The sequence below is a fragment of the Myotis myotis genome, unplaced genomic scaffold (assembly GCF_014108235.1).
Source record: "Myotis myotis isolate mMyoMyo1 unplaced genomic scaffold, mMyoMyo1.p scaffold_m19_p_5, whole genome shotgun sequence".
Lineage (NCBI taxonomy): Eukaryota > Metazoa > Chordata > Mammalia > Chiroptera > Vespertilionidae > Myotis > Myotis myotis.
In genome coordinates, this window is record NW_023416357.1 from 15,684,156 (window position 1) to 15,700,949 (window position 16,794).

A 16,794-nucleotide genomic window follows, 5' to 3' on the forward strand; every position below is an offset into this window, starting at 1 on the left:
ACACAAAAGATTAGCAGAAGACCCAGAAAGCCCTTGTTACTCTGTCAGCAATATGTTGATATGATTTTTGAAGAGAAGATTGACAACCTTATCACAAGGAGAGAGCTTTCGGTAATAGAAAGGTGATGCTTTCCCCTCTGACTCTGATGGGAGATAACATGGGATTACATAAAAATTATCAACCTAACATCAGATGACTTAGGGAGGTGAAGTTTTCCTATATTATGGTACAGACTTGACAAAGAATCTCTGTTTTACTTTTATTTTCTTAGGAAATGTCTATAATTTGTCCCTCTATCTCTAAGTTTCAGGGTGCAGTATGAGTAGTGGGATTCCTTTCCAAAATAACCCAGATACTTGTCCTAAAAGGCAAGTTTTTCAAAAGTACTTTTTGATACTATCGTAGTCCGCCTGGGCATCCCTGACAAAATTCTATAAACTGGATGCTTAAAACAACATAAGTTTATTTCTCACATTTCCGGGGCTGGGAAGTCCAGCTGACTTGGGTTTCTGGTGAGAGCTTTCTTCGTGGCTTACAATTGGTTGCCTTCTATGCCCTCAGGATGGTGGAAAGTGAGTATCTGGTGCCTTTCAGCGGTTCTCAACCTGTGGGTCGCGAACAATGAAAATGCATCCTGCATATCAGATATTTACATTACGATTCATAACAGCAGCAAAATTACAGTTATGAAGTAGCAATGAAAATAATTTTATGGTTGGGGGTCACCACAACATGAGGAACTGTATTAAAGGGTTGCTGCATTAGGAAGGTTGAGAACCACATAAGGACACCAGTCCTATCAGATTAGGGCCCCACCCTTACTACCTCATTTAATCTTTATCATCTCCTCACAGGTCCTATCTACAGATGTCTTAGTTCAGGCTACTAGAACAAAGTACCACAGACTGGGTGGCTTAAACAACACAAATTTATTGTTTTCCAGTTTTGGAGGCTGGAAGTCTTAGGTTAGTTAGGGTGCCAATATGGTCAAGTTCTGGTAAGGTTCTCTTCTGGTTTGCAGACTCCCGATTTCTTGTATCTTCACCTGGTGCAAAGTGGAGAGGGGAAGCAAGCTTTCTCCTGACTCTTATAAGGGCACTAATCTCATTCATGGGGCTCCACCCTCTTCACCTCATCTATATATATAAAAGGCTAAGTGACCAACCGTATGTCGTTCCGACCATCTGATACATATGGTTCGCACTGGCAATTTAAAAATAAACATTGACTCACGCATGCTCGATACATATAAAGCTCTTGCTGGCACCAATCTAAACAGAGTAGGAATATTTCTACCTGAACCCGTTTTCAAACATGGTCAGTTATATGTTGCTTTCTCTCAAGTTTGAAGAGTGTGTGATGTTAAAGTTAAAGTTGGAAATACTTCATCACAAGGGAATTAGTCAAGCGCTCTGAAAGTGTTTTTACTTTTAATGTGGTATACAGGGAGATATTAGAATAAGTTTGATCAATTTATCAGTCATTGTTTTTATCAATGTTGTTTTTATGTTTTTGATGTTTTATATGTTTTTATATCATGTCTTTGTTTTTATTGCATGTTATTATTTATTAATCAATTTATATATTATTGTCATATACATTTTACTAATTTTCTTTCATCTCTGAAACTTCTATTATAGAGAAAGGGCGAATAGCAATATTAAAATATTTCTAAATATAAAATATTTCTAAATATAATTAATTTACTTTCAATGTGCATGAATCTGTGCACTGGGCTACTAGTTTAATACTAATTACTCCCCAAAGGCCTTACCTCCTAATACCATTCCACTAGGGAGTAGGATTTCAACATATAAATTGGGGGAGAGGACACATTCGTTCCACACACTGAATATAATTGCATTAGGGGTTAGGGCTTTAACATATGAATTTGGGGGGGGGGGGAATACAATTCAGTTCAGAGCAAATATTAAAGTACTTAAGAGTACGGAATTCCATTTCAGATGCTCTCTAAATAAATTAAGGTTATCATCTGCTTGGATGATTTCCTTAGGATGAAATTCCACTTAGCTGAAGCCAATGACTAGTTTATTATTTTCCAGAATTCCAAGGATTTGTATAACATTCTCTGACATCTCCTAGTGTATAAAATAGTTTCATTTTCATGATAAAATAAATTTCATTAGGACCCATACTTCTCCCAAGAAAAACTCATGGGGACAGTTTTGGGGGTTTCCAGGTAAACTAATATTACTGCAATATACTTTTTCAAATTAACTATTTCTCCTATTTTTTTTCTCTACAAAATTATTTCTTCTTGTCGCAGAACTGCAAGGACAGAGTAGGTCTTCCCACCCATCCTGTTTAAAAATAATGAGCATTCCACAGTCAAGAGGAAAAGAGGGTCTTTTAAATAAATATCTGGGTATTTCTAGAATAGTTAATTTCTATGTGAAACTAGCAATACTTCCTTCCAAGCTTGAGTGCAGTACATGAATGAACCTGTGAAACTAGAATAAACTAAAAAAGTACCTTTCCTGTCAATATCTTAAAATTGGTGTACACTTGAAATCTATTTTTTATTGCTGTGAGAGTGGGAAATTCCATAAAATTTTAGAGTGTTTTGACTTTGTTGTAAAATGTGATATTTATGGTACTGAAAATGGAGATATGCATCCAACTTGTACTAAGTTCCTTATACAGAATTAAAAATCAAGCAAACAAACAAACAAACACTCTAATGGTTCAACAGTGTTCTTCATGAAGTTATTGTAAGGGTGGAGTTCAAAGAAGAGGAACTCAGTCTTTCATGCTCTATCTCTTCTAGGCAAGGCCACTGAAGTAGCTAGTAACTTGAGATGATTCAAAATGTAAGTTACCAAGTCTAAGGACTTACAAATTATAATATCATCATATAACTTTTAGTTATCTAATTTAGGAATGTTTGATTCTAAGGGGAAACTAGAAATGAAATGGAATTATCTCTAGTAATTCTATTATATAGGCATTTACTTAAGCTTATAGATATTTTGTTACTACTTATTCATCCTGACATAATAGGCTAATTGTTGTAATTACAGTTCATGGGCTGTGGAAAAGCATGGGACTTGGTTGCGACGTCTGTATGGAGGATTCTTTGAAAGGTCGGGGGCCTCTCGGGGGACCTTGCCGAAGGCGGCAGCCCCTACCTTGACTTTTCCAAACAAGTCTGACCCCCTGGGTATTTTACTAGAATCTTAATGTTTAGATTTCAAAACATCCTTGCTTAAAGGACGCATTTGTTTTCTCAAGGATGCTTACCCTGCTGATAGTATCTGATAGTCAATTTTAGTTCAAGCTGTTGTTACAATAAAAGCCAAAGGAGGCAGGTGAACAGGGCTATTTGATGGCGATAGCCAAGTAGTCCCTTAGTCCTCTCTTTTATAGAAACGTGCATCAGAGTAATCATTCATCCATCCTTCAGGGTCTGCCGGTCAGCCCCAGCAATGGGCTTCTCACAATTTCTTCTAAGAAACTCTAATTTAGTTTTTGACTTATTTAGTTCAATATACTTGCTAATAATTTATTTCCATAATGTTGTTAAAAAATTTTAGCATATCCCAATATACATACATATTAAAACACACACATGTACCTGTGTGTTAATGTATTATGTATGCTATAAAACATATACACAATGGACATTTTTAAAAGATTAAAGATGGAATAATTAACATTTAAATTTAAAATTTTCCACTGAAGTTCAAAATAAGAACAATTCAACCAGATATTCATTACTGTGGAAAGTCTCGGTTTAACACTGTAACATGGCCATTTGAGTTTGATTTTTTTTCCTAATAGGCATTATTTTTCTTTAATAGTTTTAGATTTACAGAAAAAATGGAGGAGATAGTACAGAGTCCCTATATACCTTGCACTTAGTTTCCCCCATTATTAATGTCTTATATTAATATGGTACAATTTTTATACTTAATAGCCAATACTGAGTCATTATTATTAACTAAAGTCAATGGTTTATTCAGATTTCCTTTAACCTTATGTCTTTTTTGGTTCCAGGATCGCAACCAGGACATCACAGTGGGTCCCCAAAGCCATCTTGTGTTAACTTCCCAGTTTCATATCATTCATGATAGGAAAAGACAACCAAACAGTTAAGCTTTTCTAAAAATGTTGTATCTAGAATATATTAGTCCAGCCAGCCTGGCTCAGTAGTTGAGCATCGACCTATGAAGCAGGAGGTCACGGTTTGATTCCTGGTTAGGGCTTATGCCCAGGTTACGGGCTCGATCCCCAGTGAGGGGCAGGCAGAAAGCAGCCGATCAATGATTTGCTCTCATCATTGATGTTTCTATATCTCCCTCTTCCTTCCTCTCTAAAGTCAATAAAAAAAATATTTTTTAAGTTAATTTAAAAAAGTAGAATATCTTAGTGGGCCCATATCAATAAATTCAATCTGATAGCACTTTATAATTTTTTTTAAAAATATATTTTATTGATTTTTTACAGAGAGGAAGGGAGAGAGGTAGAGAATCAGAAACATCGATGAGAGAGAAACATCGATCAGCTGCCTCCTGCACACTCCCTACTGGGGATGTGCCTGCAACCCAGGTACATGCCCTTGACCGGAATCGAACCTGGGACCTTTCAGTCCGCAGGCTGATGCTCTATCCACTGAGCCAAACCGGTTTCGGCAGCACTTTATAATTTTTGATCTTGATCCCTTTGTTGTATTCCTAGAGATGCTACAGCAAAGTACCACAAACTGAGTGGCTTAAAACAACAGAAATTTATTCTCTCCCAGTTCTCGAGGCTAGATATGTGAAATCAAGTTGCCAGCAGGGCTATGCTTCTTAAAGGCTCTTTGGAATAAACTTTCCTTGCCTTTCCCTAGCTCCTACTGGCTCCCACCAGTTCTTGGCTTATGGCTACTTCACTGCAATCTCTGCTTCCATCTTCACATGTCCTTCTTCCTCTGTCTATGTATCTCTTCATCCTCTCATCATATAAAGACAGCAGTCAGTAGATTTAGGGCCTAGTGATCCAGCATCACGTCATCTTAAATCTGCAAGACCCTATTTCCAAATAAAGTGACATTGAGGTTCCAGATGGACATGAATTTTGGGCGACAATATTCAACCCTATATAATCCTATACTTTTACTTCCCATAAGATATATAATTCATATATTCTTTTACTTGCTGTGATTTTTGAGCATATGTATTTGTTACTATTTAAAATAAAATTAAAAGGGGAAAAAACCCCCACAATTCTTTGCCTTAAAATGCAAATATTCTTTCCAACCAGTTTCTCCCTTGGGTGCACACTACCAGTAGTCTCTTTATGCTGGTCTCACAGTCTTGCCTGTTTCCAATCTTTTCTCTAACTGCAAACAAAGTGATCTTCCAAAATAATCCTTCCTGTCTTTCAACAAGGATCAAGCACAGGCTCCCTGGTTAGCCTTAGGTGGCTTTTCATGATCTGGTTTCCAGCATCCTTCTTCCAGTTTCATCCATATATATAAAACCCGAATATGCAAATAGATCAAACGGTGGAACAAGTGAACAACCGGTCGCTATGATATGCGCTGACCACCAGGGGACATGTGTAGAACATGGTGGGCGTCAGCTGCAGTGGGATGGTGGAGCAGGTGAGCGGGGGCACCAGACCAAGGCAGGGCTCTAGTTGCTGTCATCAGGGCGAGCCTCTGGTGGTTACTGAAAATTCTTTGCTCCCGTGCGCCGCAGCCCTTCCTGGCACTCACACCTGCTGCTGGTACCTGTCCCAATTGCTCTTGCCGTGAGTGGGTGCGAACAGTGGCTGCTGGCCCTGATTGCCCCTGAGGGCTTCTCCACCTCCCCCTGCTCCTGAGGGGCGATCAGGGCCAGCAGCCGCCGCTTGCACCCGCTGACAGCGGCCCCAATTGCTCCGGGAGCAGCGGCGGTGGGACCAGGGGCCACAGCGGGAGGGGCTAGATGGGGGCACGGAGGATGGGCTGAGACCCGTCCCTGTGCCCACCACAGCCTCCCGGCTCACAATTCCTTTCAAGGTGCACAAATTTGTGCATTGGGCCCCTAGTCTCAGTAAAATCCCCTGCTACCTACCTGTTTTGCCCCAGAATACTTGCAGGTTTCTCAATTGCCATGCCATTTCCTCCTTCTGCATCCTGGTTCTGCACCGTTTGCTTGATAATGCCCCTTGCAGCCATGACTGCTGCTCATGTTTAGAGGCTATCTCTTATCTATAGAGACGGAAAGGAAAGTGGTAGTGGTTGTTGTCTGAGGTTATGTGGCGAGAATGAAGACTGGTCACAAACAGTCATGAGAGATGTTTTTGGAGTGATGGAAAGAGTCTAAAATTAGGTGGTGGTGATGGTTGTACATCTCTGCATGTTTATTAAAACTCGTTGCATCGCACATTTAAAATGAGTGAACTTCATGGTGTTTAAACAATAATGAAGCTGATTTTAAAAAAGAACTGGGTAAAAAATAGTTGTCGACTCTTTTGGATTGTAGTCAACATATACAAATAACATAGTTAACTTAAGAATTTTAAAAAAATAGATCATCCAGTGCATTCAAAAGGATCCTCAAGTCTAAAGGAAAAAAGGCACCCATCAGATGTTAAAATATGCTGAACAGCAAGAGGGTGACAAAACCACGGGAAAAAAGTCAGATTCAACTGCTGCTTTGCTAGCATGGGCGATCTTAAAACTGCAGGCATTTCTCTAGCTGACCTTTGAAGTCCCGTTAATATTTTCCTTTTGCTCTTGTTCCTCTAAACTCAAATTTTCTACTTGAAAGAATACAATCCAAGAACACACGGGGCCGCGCTCGCCCCACTGCCCAATGGACCGGGTTCGCCCTTCGCGCCCTCAGGCAGGGGAGGGACCGGAACGCCAAGCCCGGGGGACCGCGAGCCGACGCCGACGGAAGGCCCAGGTCCTGAGGCCTCGGGGCGGGTCGTGCCGGCAGCACTCAGGGGAGCGCCGGCAGGACTGCCCACATCCCCGTCTTTACCGTGGAGGAAACCGGCTGGGCGCAGGGCGACACTCGGAAGTCCGGAGTGACACTGCGAGGTGCCCGAGCAAACACGTCAGCGCCCTCCACACCTCGGGCCGGTTCCCTCCTCCTCCTCACCGAGCGCGCGTCCCGCTGGGCTCCCAGTCCTCCCCCTCTTCTTTCGCCCCTGGGCTGCCCGACACTCCCAAGAAAAAATTGGCGCCCCACAAGCTGTGGGGGCGGAGCATGCGCAGTGGCGACGGCGGTTCGGACGCCTCCACGTCGCGCTCCGCCGCGCAGGCGCAGGCGCAGGCCCCGCCCCCTGGACGCTCCGCCCTCACGGGCCGCGCCCCCTCGGCGAGGGTCAGAGGCCGGGGGGCGGGCGGCGGTGACGCGCGCGGAAGCGCCGGGGGCAGCCACGGAAGCCGGCGGGCAGCAGAGCGGCGGCGGCGGCCACGGCCGGGCGCCCCGACGGGAGGGGCCCTGGATCGCTCGGAGGCGCTGACCCCCTGCGGCCCCGCCGCCGTCCTCGGCGGCCCCATGAGTCGGGGGACCATGCCCCAGCCGGGAGCCTGGTTGGGCGCGAGCTGCGCCGAGAAGCTGGCGCGGGAGGCGGGGGCCGTGTCTCCGGGCCCCGGCAGAGCCGCCGCGCTGGAGAGCGGGAAGGCGGCGGCCGGCGGGCAGCCGCGGGCCGCGGTGCGGTGCCCGGCCGAGCAGTAAGTCGCAGGGCGCGGCGAGGTGGGAGGGGGTGCCGGGCTCGGTCCCCTCTGGGAGGCTGGGCGGGCGGAGGGCCCCGCGGACCCTCGGTTCTAAGTCAGGGGGTCGGGGCAGAGGCGTTCGGAGACACTTGGAACCAGGGTCCGAGTACCAGCGTTTTCCGGAGGGACCCTCTCCCAGGTACGGTCCCCTGGTGCCTCCCCCCCCCCCCCATTGTCTGTCTGCGTAACTCTGAAGTTGAAGAAGGCGCCAGAAACTTGGGAAACAAACCCGGGAAGCGCATTGCATTATCACTACACCAGCGCGTTCTCCCTCCGACCTGGTAGGAAAATGGAGCCCCGCGGCAGGTGTGTTCTGGAAGGCGAGTCGCCGCCTCGTGAGCGTTCCACCTGTTGCTGGTTTTGGCGCGGAGTCCGATCCAGTCGGGCTGCTTGTTAACGGAAGGGGGTGCGGGGTCGACCCGTGCCTGGCGGGGCTGTGACACAGCGGCAGCAACCAGAAGCGTTGATCGGTTCTGCCCGGGGATGGGGGTGGGAGCAGAATCCACAGTTGAAGGCTGAGACTTTTCTCCACTTTCCAAGCTCTCGGCACATAGAAATACCTTTGAATTCCCAAATTGAGGAAAGCATTCAGATAACCGGTTTGACAGATAACTCCATTGGCAGGCAAGCTGAATTTGGAAGGTGTGTTTAAATGCTTTTTTTTTTTTAAATAAAGTTTTGCATTTCCTAAAGAGGGGTCCTTTGCAGGATTGTTATGCAGCTAGTGTATTGTAGTACTCTCCTTTGCGGGTTCTTTACCGTGGGCGATGACATTCTCACTTATTGAGCACCCAAACCCTTTGCGCTGTAATTATCCACACTTAATGAGGGGCCACTGGCAAGTATTTAGAGTAGGAGGTTTCAAACTCTGGCCCCCAGGAGTGAGGGGGTGGGTAACCTTGGTAAAGCTGGCCAGGTAGGTGTTCTCTGCTGGGGGTAGTCTAAGTTTCAGCCTATAGTAGTTGGCTTTTCTATATTAAAAAACAAACAGATATTCGGATTTTTGTATGAAATGTCCTGATTTTAAAATAGTAGCATTATGTGTGTGTGTGTGTAGCCTATATAATAAAAGGCTAATATGCAAATCAACCAAACAGCATAATGACCTGTCGCTGTGATGTGCACTGACCACCAGGGGGCAGATGCTTAATGCAGGAGCTTCCCCCTGGTGGTCAGTGCACTCCAACAGGGGGAGCAATGCTCAGCCAGAAGCTTGGCTGGTGAGCGCAGTGGAGGTGGCGGGAACCTTAAGCCATCAATTGGACATCTCCTGAGGGCTCCTGGACTGTGAGAGGGGGCAGGCTGGGCTGAGGGACCCACCCCCCACTCCCCGTGCATGAATTTCATGCATCAGGCCTCTAACACACACACACACACACACACACACACACACACACACACACAGATATAGATATATATTAATTGAAACCAGTAACAGGCCCATGTGTAAGCTGATGTGACCTGTGGCTTCAGTTTTGCTCCTTGAGTTGGAGACCTACCTCAGACTCCGCAGCCTGTAAAATAGCGTCTTCTGCCTCTGTGCACCCACCTCTCGGGCCCCCCACCCCCCAGCCCATGCCGGTGCCTAACAGCTACCACCTCACTTCTGCCCCCATCTAATGGCCTTGGCGCTCAGATGCTGCTCCTCAGCCTCTGCCGAGCAGTTTCGTGCCCCTTGGGTGATGCAGAAATGATGCAGTGAGCATTATTTCCCGAAAGGATACAGAGTTATTTGGCAGCTTTTCCTGCTGCGTGTGGTTTCCAGAGTCTGAGTACCCCGGGGAAATGGGCCATGGTGTGGAAGGAGCACCCCTTCCTGATGAAAAGGTTTTGTGGCCTCTTCTGTCTTCTGCCAGTAGAATTATAGATTTAGAGCTGAAAGGAATCTAAAAAGCTCAGCCTAGGTTTGTCATTGTACACATTAGGAAACTGAGTTGCAGATCGAAAGGTACAGCTTGCCCAGGGAGACACAGGGAGTAGGTTCAAGGCCACGTTCCCTGATGCCTGGGTGGGAACCTCCTCCAGGCTCTTTCCGGCTTCCTCAGCAAAGCAGGCAGAGGGACATGAATTATGACAGCAAACTTCAGATTTTTGTTTTCCTGGACTAGATGTTTCATTTTGCAGTTTATTTAGAGCTTAATTTCTTTTTCTTCCTGCTTTTGTTGTCATTGATGATACTCTCATAAGAGAACAAGAGGGAGCAAGGGAAAGGAGGTGAAGATGACTTACGATGTCTCCAGCTGTCGAACATCACATCTTACATTGGTGCGCTTTCTTGCCTGTTACAGAGGCGGTGAGGCTATTATGTTTGCTCTGTGATATTTTCTTAAGGGCTAGAGAAGCTGCATCCTATAAACTGCTTCTTTTATAGTTTGCAATGTAATGTGTGCACATCAGTTCTTATATGATGAAATATGCAACCTAATAGTTGAGTATAGATTTAAATAAATAGTGTAATGCCTGAATTACAACCTAAAATACTTTTAAATTCTGTTTTTCTGTCATTGGAACCAAGTCTGTTCTTCTCACCCAAAGAATTGGGTTTGCCCTGCACAGGAATTTGAATGAAATATTTACACTTGAATATATGAAATAGCATAAAACAGCAGATATTTTGAGATACCCTGCAGTCACTTTTAATGCATTCAATAGACAGTAATTATGAGTACAAACCATAGCCCAACTTTATAGCCATCAATCTTTTCAGATGTGTCTCTTTGAAGGGTGCAGTGATACATATGGGGAGGGATGGATCATTACCTAGGCCAGTGGTTCTCAACCTTCTGGCCCTTTAAATACAGTTCCTCATGTGGTGACCCAACCATAAAATTATTTTCGTTGCTACTTCATAACTGTAATGTTGCTACTGTTATGAATCGTAATGTAAATATCTGATATGCAGGATGGTCTTAGGCGACCCCTGTGAAAGGGTCGTTCGACCGCCAAAGGGGTCGCGACCCACAGGTTGCGAACCGCTGACCTAGGCAGTGCTATAAGATACTGATTCCTTTAGACCAGCGATTTTCAACGGGTGGGCTGGAAGAATTTTTAAAACATGCAGTATCTGACTATTGAGTCAAGAGCACTGACCTCTTTTCCCTTAGATTATCAAATGAAAAAATGACAACAGCCACCCTGGCGGGTGTGCCTCAATTGGTTGAAACATCATCCTGTATACCTAGGTTTCGGGTATAGAAGGCAATCAATCAATGTTCTCTCTCACATCGATGTTTCTCTCTTTCTTTCTCTTTATCTCTCTCTACCCTCTCTCCCCTCTCCCTCCCTCTTTCCCTTTTCCTCTCTCTAAAATCAATAAGCATATCCTCAGGTGAGGATTAAAGAAAAAATAATAGCAGCCAATACAACAATAGCATCCAATGTGATGAATAAAAATTATATCTATTTTTTTTTTGTCAGATCGGCAAAATATATTTTTTGTGTACCGAAGAATTTTAGTACAGTAGGGCCTTGACTTACGAGTTTAATTCGTTCCGTGACGGAGCTCATAACTCAAATTACTCATGTCAAATCAAGAAGTGAACGAGTGAGACACGTGATGCTGGGCTGATGTTGTGGCGTTCACTGCGCCAACTAGCGGTGGGGTATCTGAAGCTGGCTTGTAACCCGAATTTTAGCTCGCAACTCAAAGCAAAAAATCGACTGAGAGACGGCTCGTATCTCGAAAAACTCGTTAGTCGGAACACTTGTAAATCAAGGCCCCACTGTAATTAGTTTTGTGTGCCATTAGTTGAAAATCGCTGCTTTAGACTAAGTTCACTGCATTTCATAAGGGAGAGAAGTACAAAGAATGACATAAAAACCATATGGATAAGCTACTTTCTAAATCTTTTTCCCCTCCATCCTTCTCTTCCTTCTTTTCTTTCCTTCTAGCTCTTTTGAGAGCTGTGGTTGACTGGCATCCTCCCCTACTCGCCTTAAGCCCTGAGGATGGCTCCTGAGATGAGCCCCATTTAAATACCTCATAGGTCAGATCAGATTCAGTTGGCTGCTTTTTTTTTTTTGGACGCTTCTTCATTGCTTGTATCAGCAGGTCTCTTATGCTTCATCTCCTGCTCACCCCACTCCTATGTTTGAAACTTACGCTATGTCCATGTCTTTGCTTAGGGAAGTGAGAAGCAAGACTGCTCTGTGGCTCTTCTCTGCCCACTTGCCTGATGGTGGGACAGGGTTTGAATCTGCGGTCCACAGGCTGGCTGTGGGTGGGTAGTGGGAGCATGTCTGTGAACTCCTCTGAAATTGAAGGCAACACTTTATGTGTATTTATGTGTTTCTGGGCTGAGATTCTGATGAAAGTTGTGGCTTCTCAAAAGATCTGTGAATAAAAACAAATTGTTAAAACATTGTTCTTGGGTGTTGCTAAATATACTACTGTTGTGTTTCCCACCCAGCTCGCACCTCCAGAGCTTCTAGGGGCTATATTTGATGGGGTATCAGCTATGCCCTCCTACCCCTCCCCTCGCCTGGATGTAGAGCCAGCTTCAGAGTTTAGAGCTTAGATATCTCTGAGAATGAAGCCTCACTGTTGAGGGTTCAGGGTTGTCCCCATATACCTCTGGAAGTCACGTGGAGTATCATGAGCCAGTCATGGAAAGTCCAGTTGCAGAAGGGAGTGGAATTTTGGCCTGGGTGCTGGTACTTTCCTGCATTTGATGTGTTGTTCACCCATCTCTATAACCGGTAAGCAGTGGAGAAAGGCTCGGTTGAATGGTCTTTGCTTTTCCTGTGTGGGAAGATGCATTGGTGTTACAGTGGTTGACACTGTCTCCCCAACACTGCCGGGGCCACTAGTCTCCCAGGACAGGCCAAGTTAAGCGTGAACTTCAGTGTTCAAGTTCAGAGAGCTGAACAAAATCATCTTCAGCTTAGCTTTTTTAGACAAGGGGAAGTTGGTGCAAGTGTTCATAATGGTGAGGGATTAAAATGCTTTCTTCTTAGCTTTGCATATATGTCAGCATTGACTTTTTTCATTTTAGATCTTTACTTGTATTGGAAATTGAAAAATTGGCTTCACAGAAATGTGCTCTGCTTCACTGAGCTCTGTGTTTTTAGCTTACAGCTTGTTTTTAGCAATAGTGTAATTTTGTTTCTGTGTAGTAAGCATTTTTAAATTAAGTTTTCAAAAATGTATTGTTATGTAGGTCTTTGAACAGCAAGAGGAAGTTTATAATTTAGAATGCAACGTCATGTAACTTTCTCAATGGTGTATGTTGCCTTAATATTAATAAAACTAGAGGCCCAGTGCACGAAATTCGTGCATGGGGCAGGGAAATCCCTCAGCCCGGTCTGCAACGATGCAAGTGTTCCACACCCAGCCTGGCCAGAGGCCCTCCGCGGCTGGGCATGGAACGCTTGCCTCGTCGCCAGGGCAACGAGGCAAGCACTCCCCCCCTCCTCCAAAACCCCCCCCCCGCCCCTGGGCCACTCTGTGCCCGCCGCCCAGAGGCCCTCCGCGGCCGGGGTGGAATGCTTGCCTTGTCACCGTGGCGATGAAGCAAGCATTCCACCAGGCCGCTCACGCTGGCCACTCTCAGCGGCCATCCCCCCCCCAGGACTGGGGGACTCCAGCGGGGCTGAGAGGACTCGGCGCCGCCATCTTTGTGATGGAGTGATGGTTAATTTGCATATTACACTTTCATTAGATAGTATATGTTTCCTCTAGCATAAGCGAAAATGGGAACTTGAATATACACACTTTAACATTACAGAGCTAAACTAAACATTTTCTAAGGAGGAGTTGCTAACACTTTGGTTTTAAAATTTAATTCAACTGTATAATTGAGGGTGATTTGCATGCCATGGTCCCCAGGAAATCAAGTCACATTTATGACTTTGTCTTACTTTTCTTTACTACTTTTCTGGGTATCTGTATGTTTTCCAGAGGAAACTTGGCTGTGGTAATCATTTAAGTCTGTGTGCTTCAGTGGTCTCTTTTGTGCCAAATGGTAGACATCCCCCCCCCCCCCCCATTTGGCACTTACAAAAGATTGGCACATTTCTGAAACGGTAACATTTTATTTATCATTTAATATCCTTTTCCTATTATTGTTTCACTATTTTCCTTTCCCATAACAAAAATTTAAACCTCTAGCTATTTTAGATTCACAGCTTTAAATAAAATTTCATTTTGTTATTTTCAGCTTTAATATTTTGATACTTAAAAAATTTAAAGCAAAAGTTTGAGTGAAGTATTTTCTTAAATAAAACTAGTTTTTCTTGCTCTCACACATCTCTCTCTTTCTAGTTGGTAGTCCTTAATGTTGAATAAAGATTTCATTTTGGCTATTAAATGTCTTTTTTTTTTTTTTTTAACCATATTGATTGAGCTTTATTGCTTAAACTTAAAAAAATTACCTTCTCTACAAGGAAATACAGCTTCAGGATAATTTTTAAGGTAGCCTTTAAAGGCCGTAATACAATTTTCTTGGTGACCTTAGAAAACTAGCAAGTGTCCTTGGTGGCCATGCAAGTTAGCAAACATTTGTGCACAAGATCTGAATGAAATCTACTTGTGGCTAAAGTAATTTGAATATACTCTGGGCCCTGTTCATCAATTTCTGCTTTGTTTCTTTTGTATATCCCGAAACCCTGCCTTTTAAAAAATATTTTCCAACTAGAGGCCTGGTGCACGAAATTCATGTGTGTGGGGGGGTCCCCTCAGCCCAGCCTGCGACCTCTCGCAGTCTGGGACCCCTCGCTCCTTACCGCCCACTCATTGCTCCTTATTGCTCGACTTGCTGCTCTTTAGCGCTCCTGCAGAGGCGGGAGAGGCTCCTGACATCGCCTCTGTGCTTGTCAGCCGTGAGCCTGGCTTTTGGCTGAGTGGTGCTCCAGCTGTGGGAGTGCACTGACCAACAGGGGGCAGCTCACGGCCCCTGGTGGTCAGTGCATGTCATAGTGACCGGTTGTTCTGTCGTTCTGCTGTAACGGTCGCTGGACTTTTATTATATAGATAATCTCACTTTCTGTTTCTGTGTTCCCTTTGATTTCTTTCCGTCCCTGTCCTGTTGGCCTTTGTGGGAATTTGTATTTGACTGTATTGAGAAATGTTTGTTCAGAGAACTCCATCTGGGCACTGGTGTTGCGATTGCACTTTGGTTACTTTATAGATTGAAAAGGAAGAGGACAAAGTATAGCCAAAGGTGCATGTAGCACAGCTACAGAATATACCTGGAGGTAGAATGTTTAATGACTAATAGATTCCTGGTCTGTTAAAAGTAAGAACTGGAAGAGGAACCATGTAGATCAGCGATTTTCAACCTGCATACTGCAGGAATTTTAAAACATGTGATACCTATTTTGTCAAGGCACTGACCTCTTCTCCCTTAGATTATCAATTAAAAAACTGACAACAGCCAACACAAGAGTAGCTGTCCAGTGTGAAACAATCAAAATTATACTTATTTATTTTTTTGTCAGATTGGCCAAAGTACATTTTTTGGTGTGCCGCAGAATTTTACTAATTCGTTTATGAGTACCGTGAGATGATGTAGGTCATTTAGATCTTAGCCAGTCTTCTCATTATGAAGATGAGAGAACTGAGGACAAGATTAGGGAAGTGCTTGCCCAAAGACATGCTTCTGACAATATTTTGAAAGTGAGTAACTTGAGTGCTTGTGTTATAGGATCAGAATTTTTCTTTTTTTAAATTATATATTTTATTGATTTTTTTACAGAGAGGAAGGGAGAGGGGTAGAGAGCTAGAAACATCGATGAGAGAGAAACATCTGTCAGCTGCCTCCTGCACACTTCCCACTGGGGATGTGCCCGCAACCAAGGTACATGCCCTTGACCGGAATTGAACCTGGGACCCTTCAGTCCGCAGGCCGACGCTCTATCCACTGAGCCAAACCGGTTAGGGCAGGATCAGAATTTTTCACATTTGATAAAGCTCGGAACGTGGCCCGAAAGATATTAAATTAGCGAAAGAAGAACTAACACATTTAGTCACTTTTTATTTTAGGTGTTTGATGTATAGGCTCTGGGAATCTGGTTTCTGTTTTTAAACTCTGGCACAGGCTCCATGGGTGACATCACACCTTTTACTTGAAATCTGACTGGAGCCAGAGTATGTGGAAAGTACCTTTTCCCTAATATGACCCCTTACAAAAATCGGCACACACATATCCCATCGCCTTTATTTTAGAGAGAAAAAGGGAATGAGAAATGATTATTGTTTATTAATACTTTGCACCAATGGATATAGTATGAGGATTAATTGGAATAGCTAACTTTTTTGAATGCTGAATATTTTACATTGTGTCTTCCCATAACAGTCCTTTGAGGTGGTACTCTTACTGTTCTGGTTACATTTAGGTGCTGAGAGGTGTAGTTACTTTAGTTCCATAGTCATACATATGGCTGATAAGGGCTGCAGTGAGGACCTTCTAACTCTGGGTTCCCACTCCAGCCATGCCACTCTACAGCAGGGTCCCCACATAGTACATGTCCTGCTGGGTAGGCCCAGTGCCCATCAGGCAGAGGGAATGGGCAGAGCCAATCACAGATTGTGAAAATGCTTGGCTGGGAAACCTTGGACTGGTGTGAGTGTGTGTAGGGAATCATGGAATACTGGCTAGACTGGTAGGTTAGGTCCACATTTTAGACTTTTCTGCTTATTTGGGAGCCATTGAAGAGCTTCAGGTGGGGAGGCAGATAGATTAGATTCCCCACCTCTCTCAGCACATCTTCACCTGTCTCTTCTCCCCTCATCCCTTCCTCTTTCTTCCAGCGGTACTAGGCCATGGAGAAGGAGCAGGGGGAACTAAGGGAATTGGAGATGGGAGTATTTCAGTCGTTCACTTAATTTCTTACTGTTTATTGACCTATTAACTCCTCCTTCCTGTGTGCCATTGTGCCTGGAGCCTCCTGTCTTGTGTGAGGATCGGGGTGTGCTGTCATCAGGAAGGAGTATAAGGAATTGATGGTCTGATCACTCCTTGTGTGAACATCAGCCAGTTTCCTTGTTCTCAGCTCTCGGTGTCCCCTGTACCTTCTGAAGTACTTGGCCTTTCTGGGGTTCTGCAGGGTTTACTGGTCTTCTCTTCGGCAGATGCCC

The 16,794-nt window shown here is 44.3% G+C and overlaps 1 protein-coding gene and 1 long non-coding RNA gene across 8 annotated transcripts in view; one reads left to right on the forward strand and one right to left on the reverse strand.

Annotated features, from left to right (window-relative positions):
- Nucleotides 1-451: 451 nt before the first annotated feature.
- LOC118656417 lies at nucleotides 452-7,210 on the reverse strand. Its single transcript, XR_004967605.1, has 3 exons — nucleotides 6,979-7,210; nucleotides 6,064-6,200; nucleotides 452-606 (listed from the first exon to the last, which is right to left on the reverse strand). It is a non-coding gene; the product is annotated as an uncharacterized LOC118656417 (long non-coding RNA).
- A 135-nt stretch (nucleotides 7,211-7,345) lies between these two features.
- Nucleotides 7,346-16,794, forward strand: part of OTULIN (OTU deubiquitinase with linear linkage specificity) — a 36,878-nt gene continuing 27,429 nt past the window's right edge. The window contains exons 1-2 of one of the 7 annotated variants that reach the window (XM_036308543.1): nucleotides 7,346-7,676; nucleotides 8,259-8,360. In XM_036308543.1, coding sequence (XP_036164436.1) covers nucleotides 7,501-7,676; nucleotides 8,259-8,360 — 278 coding nt within the window. In that variant the 5' untranslated portion in view covers nucleotides 7,346-7,500. Of the gene's footprint in view, nucleotides 7,677-7,992; nucleotides 8,025-8,258; nucleotides 8,361-16,794 lie in introns of those variants that run through there. The other 6 variants (XM_036308538.1, XM_036308541.1, XM_036308544.1 and 3 more) reach the window with 6 other exon arrangements.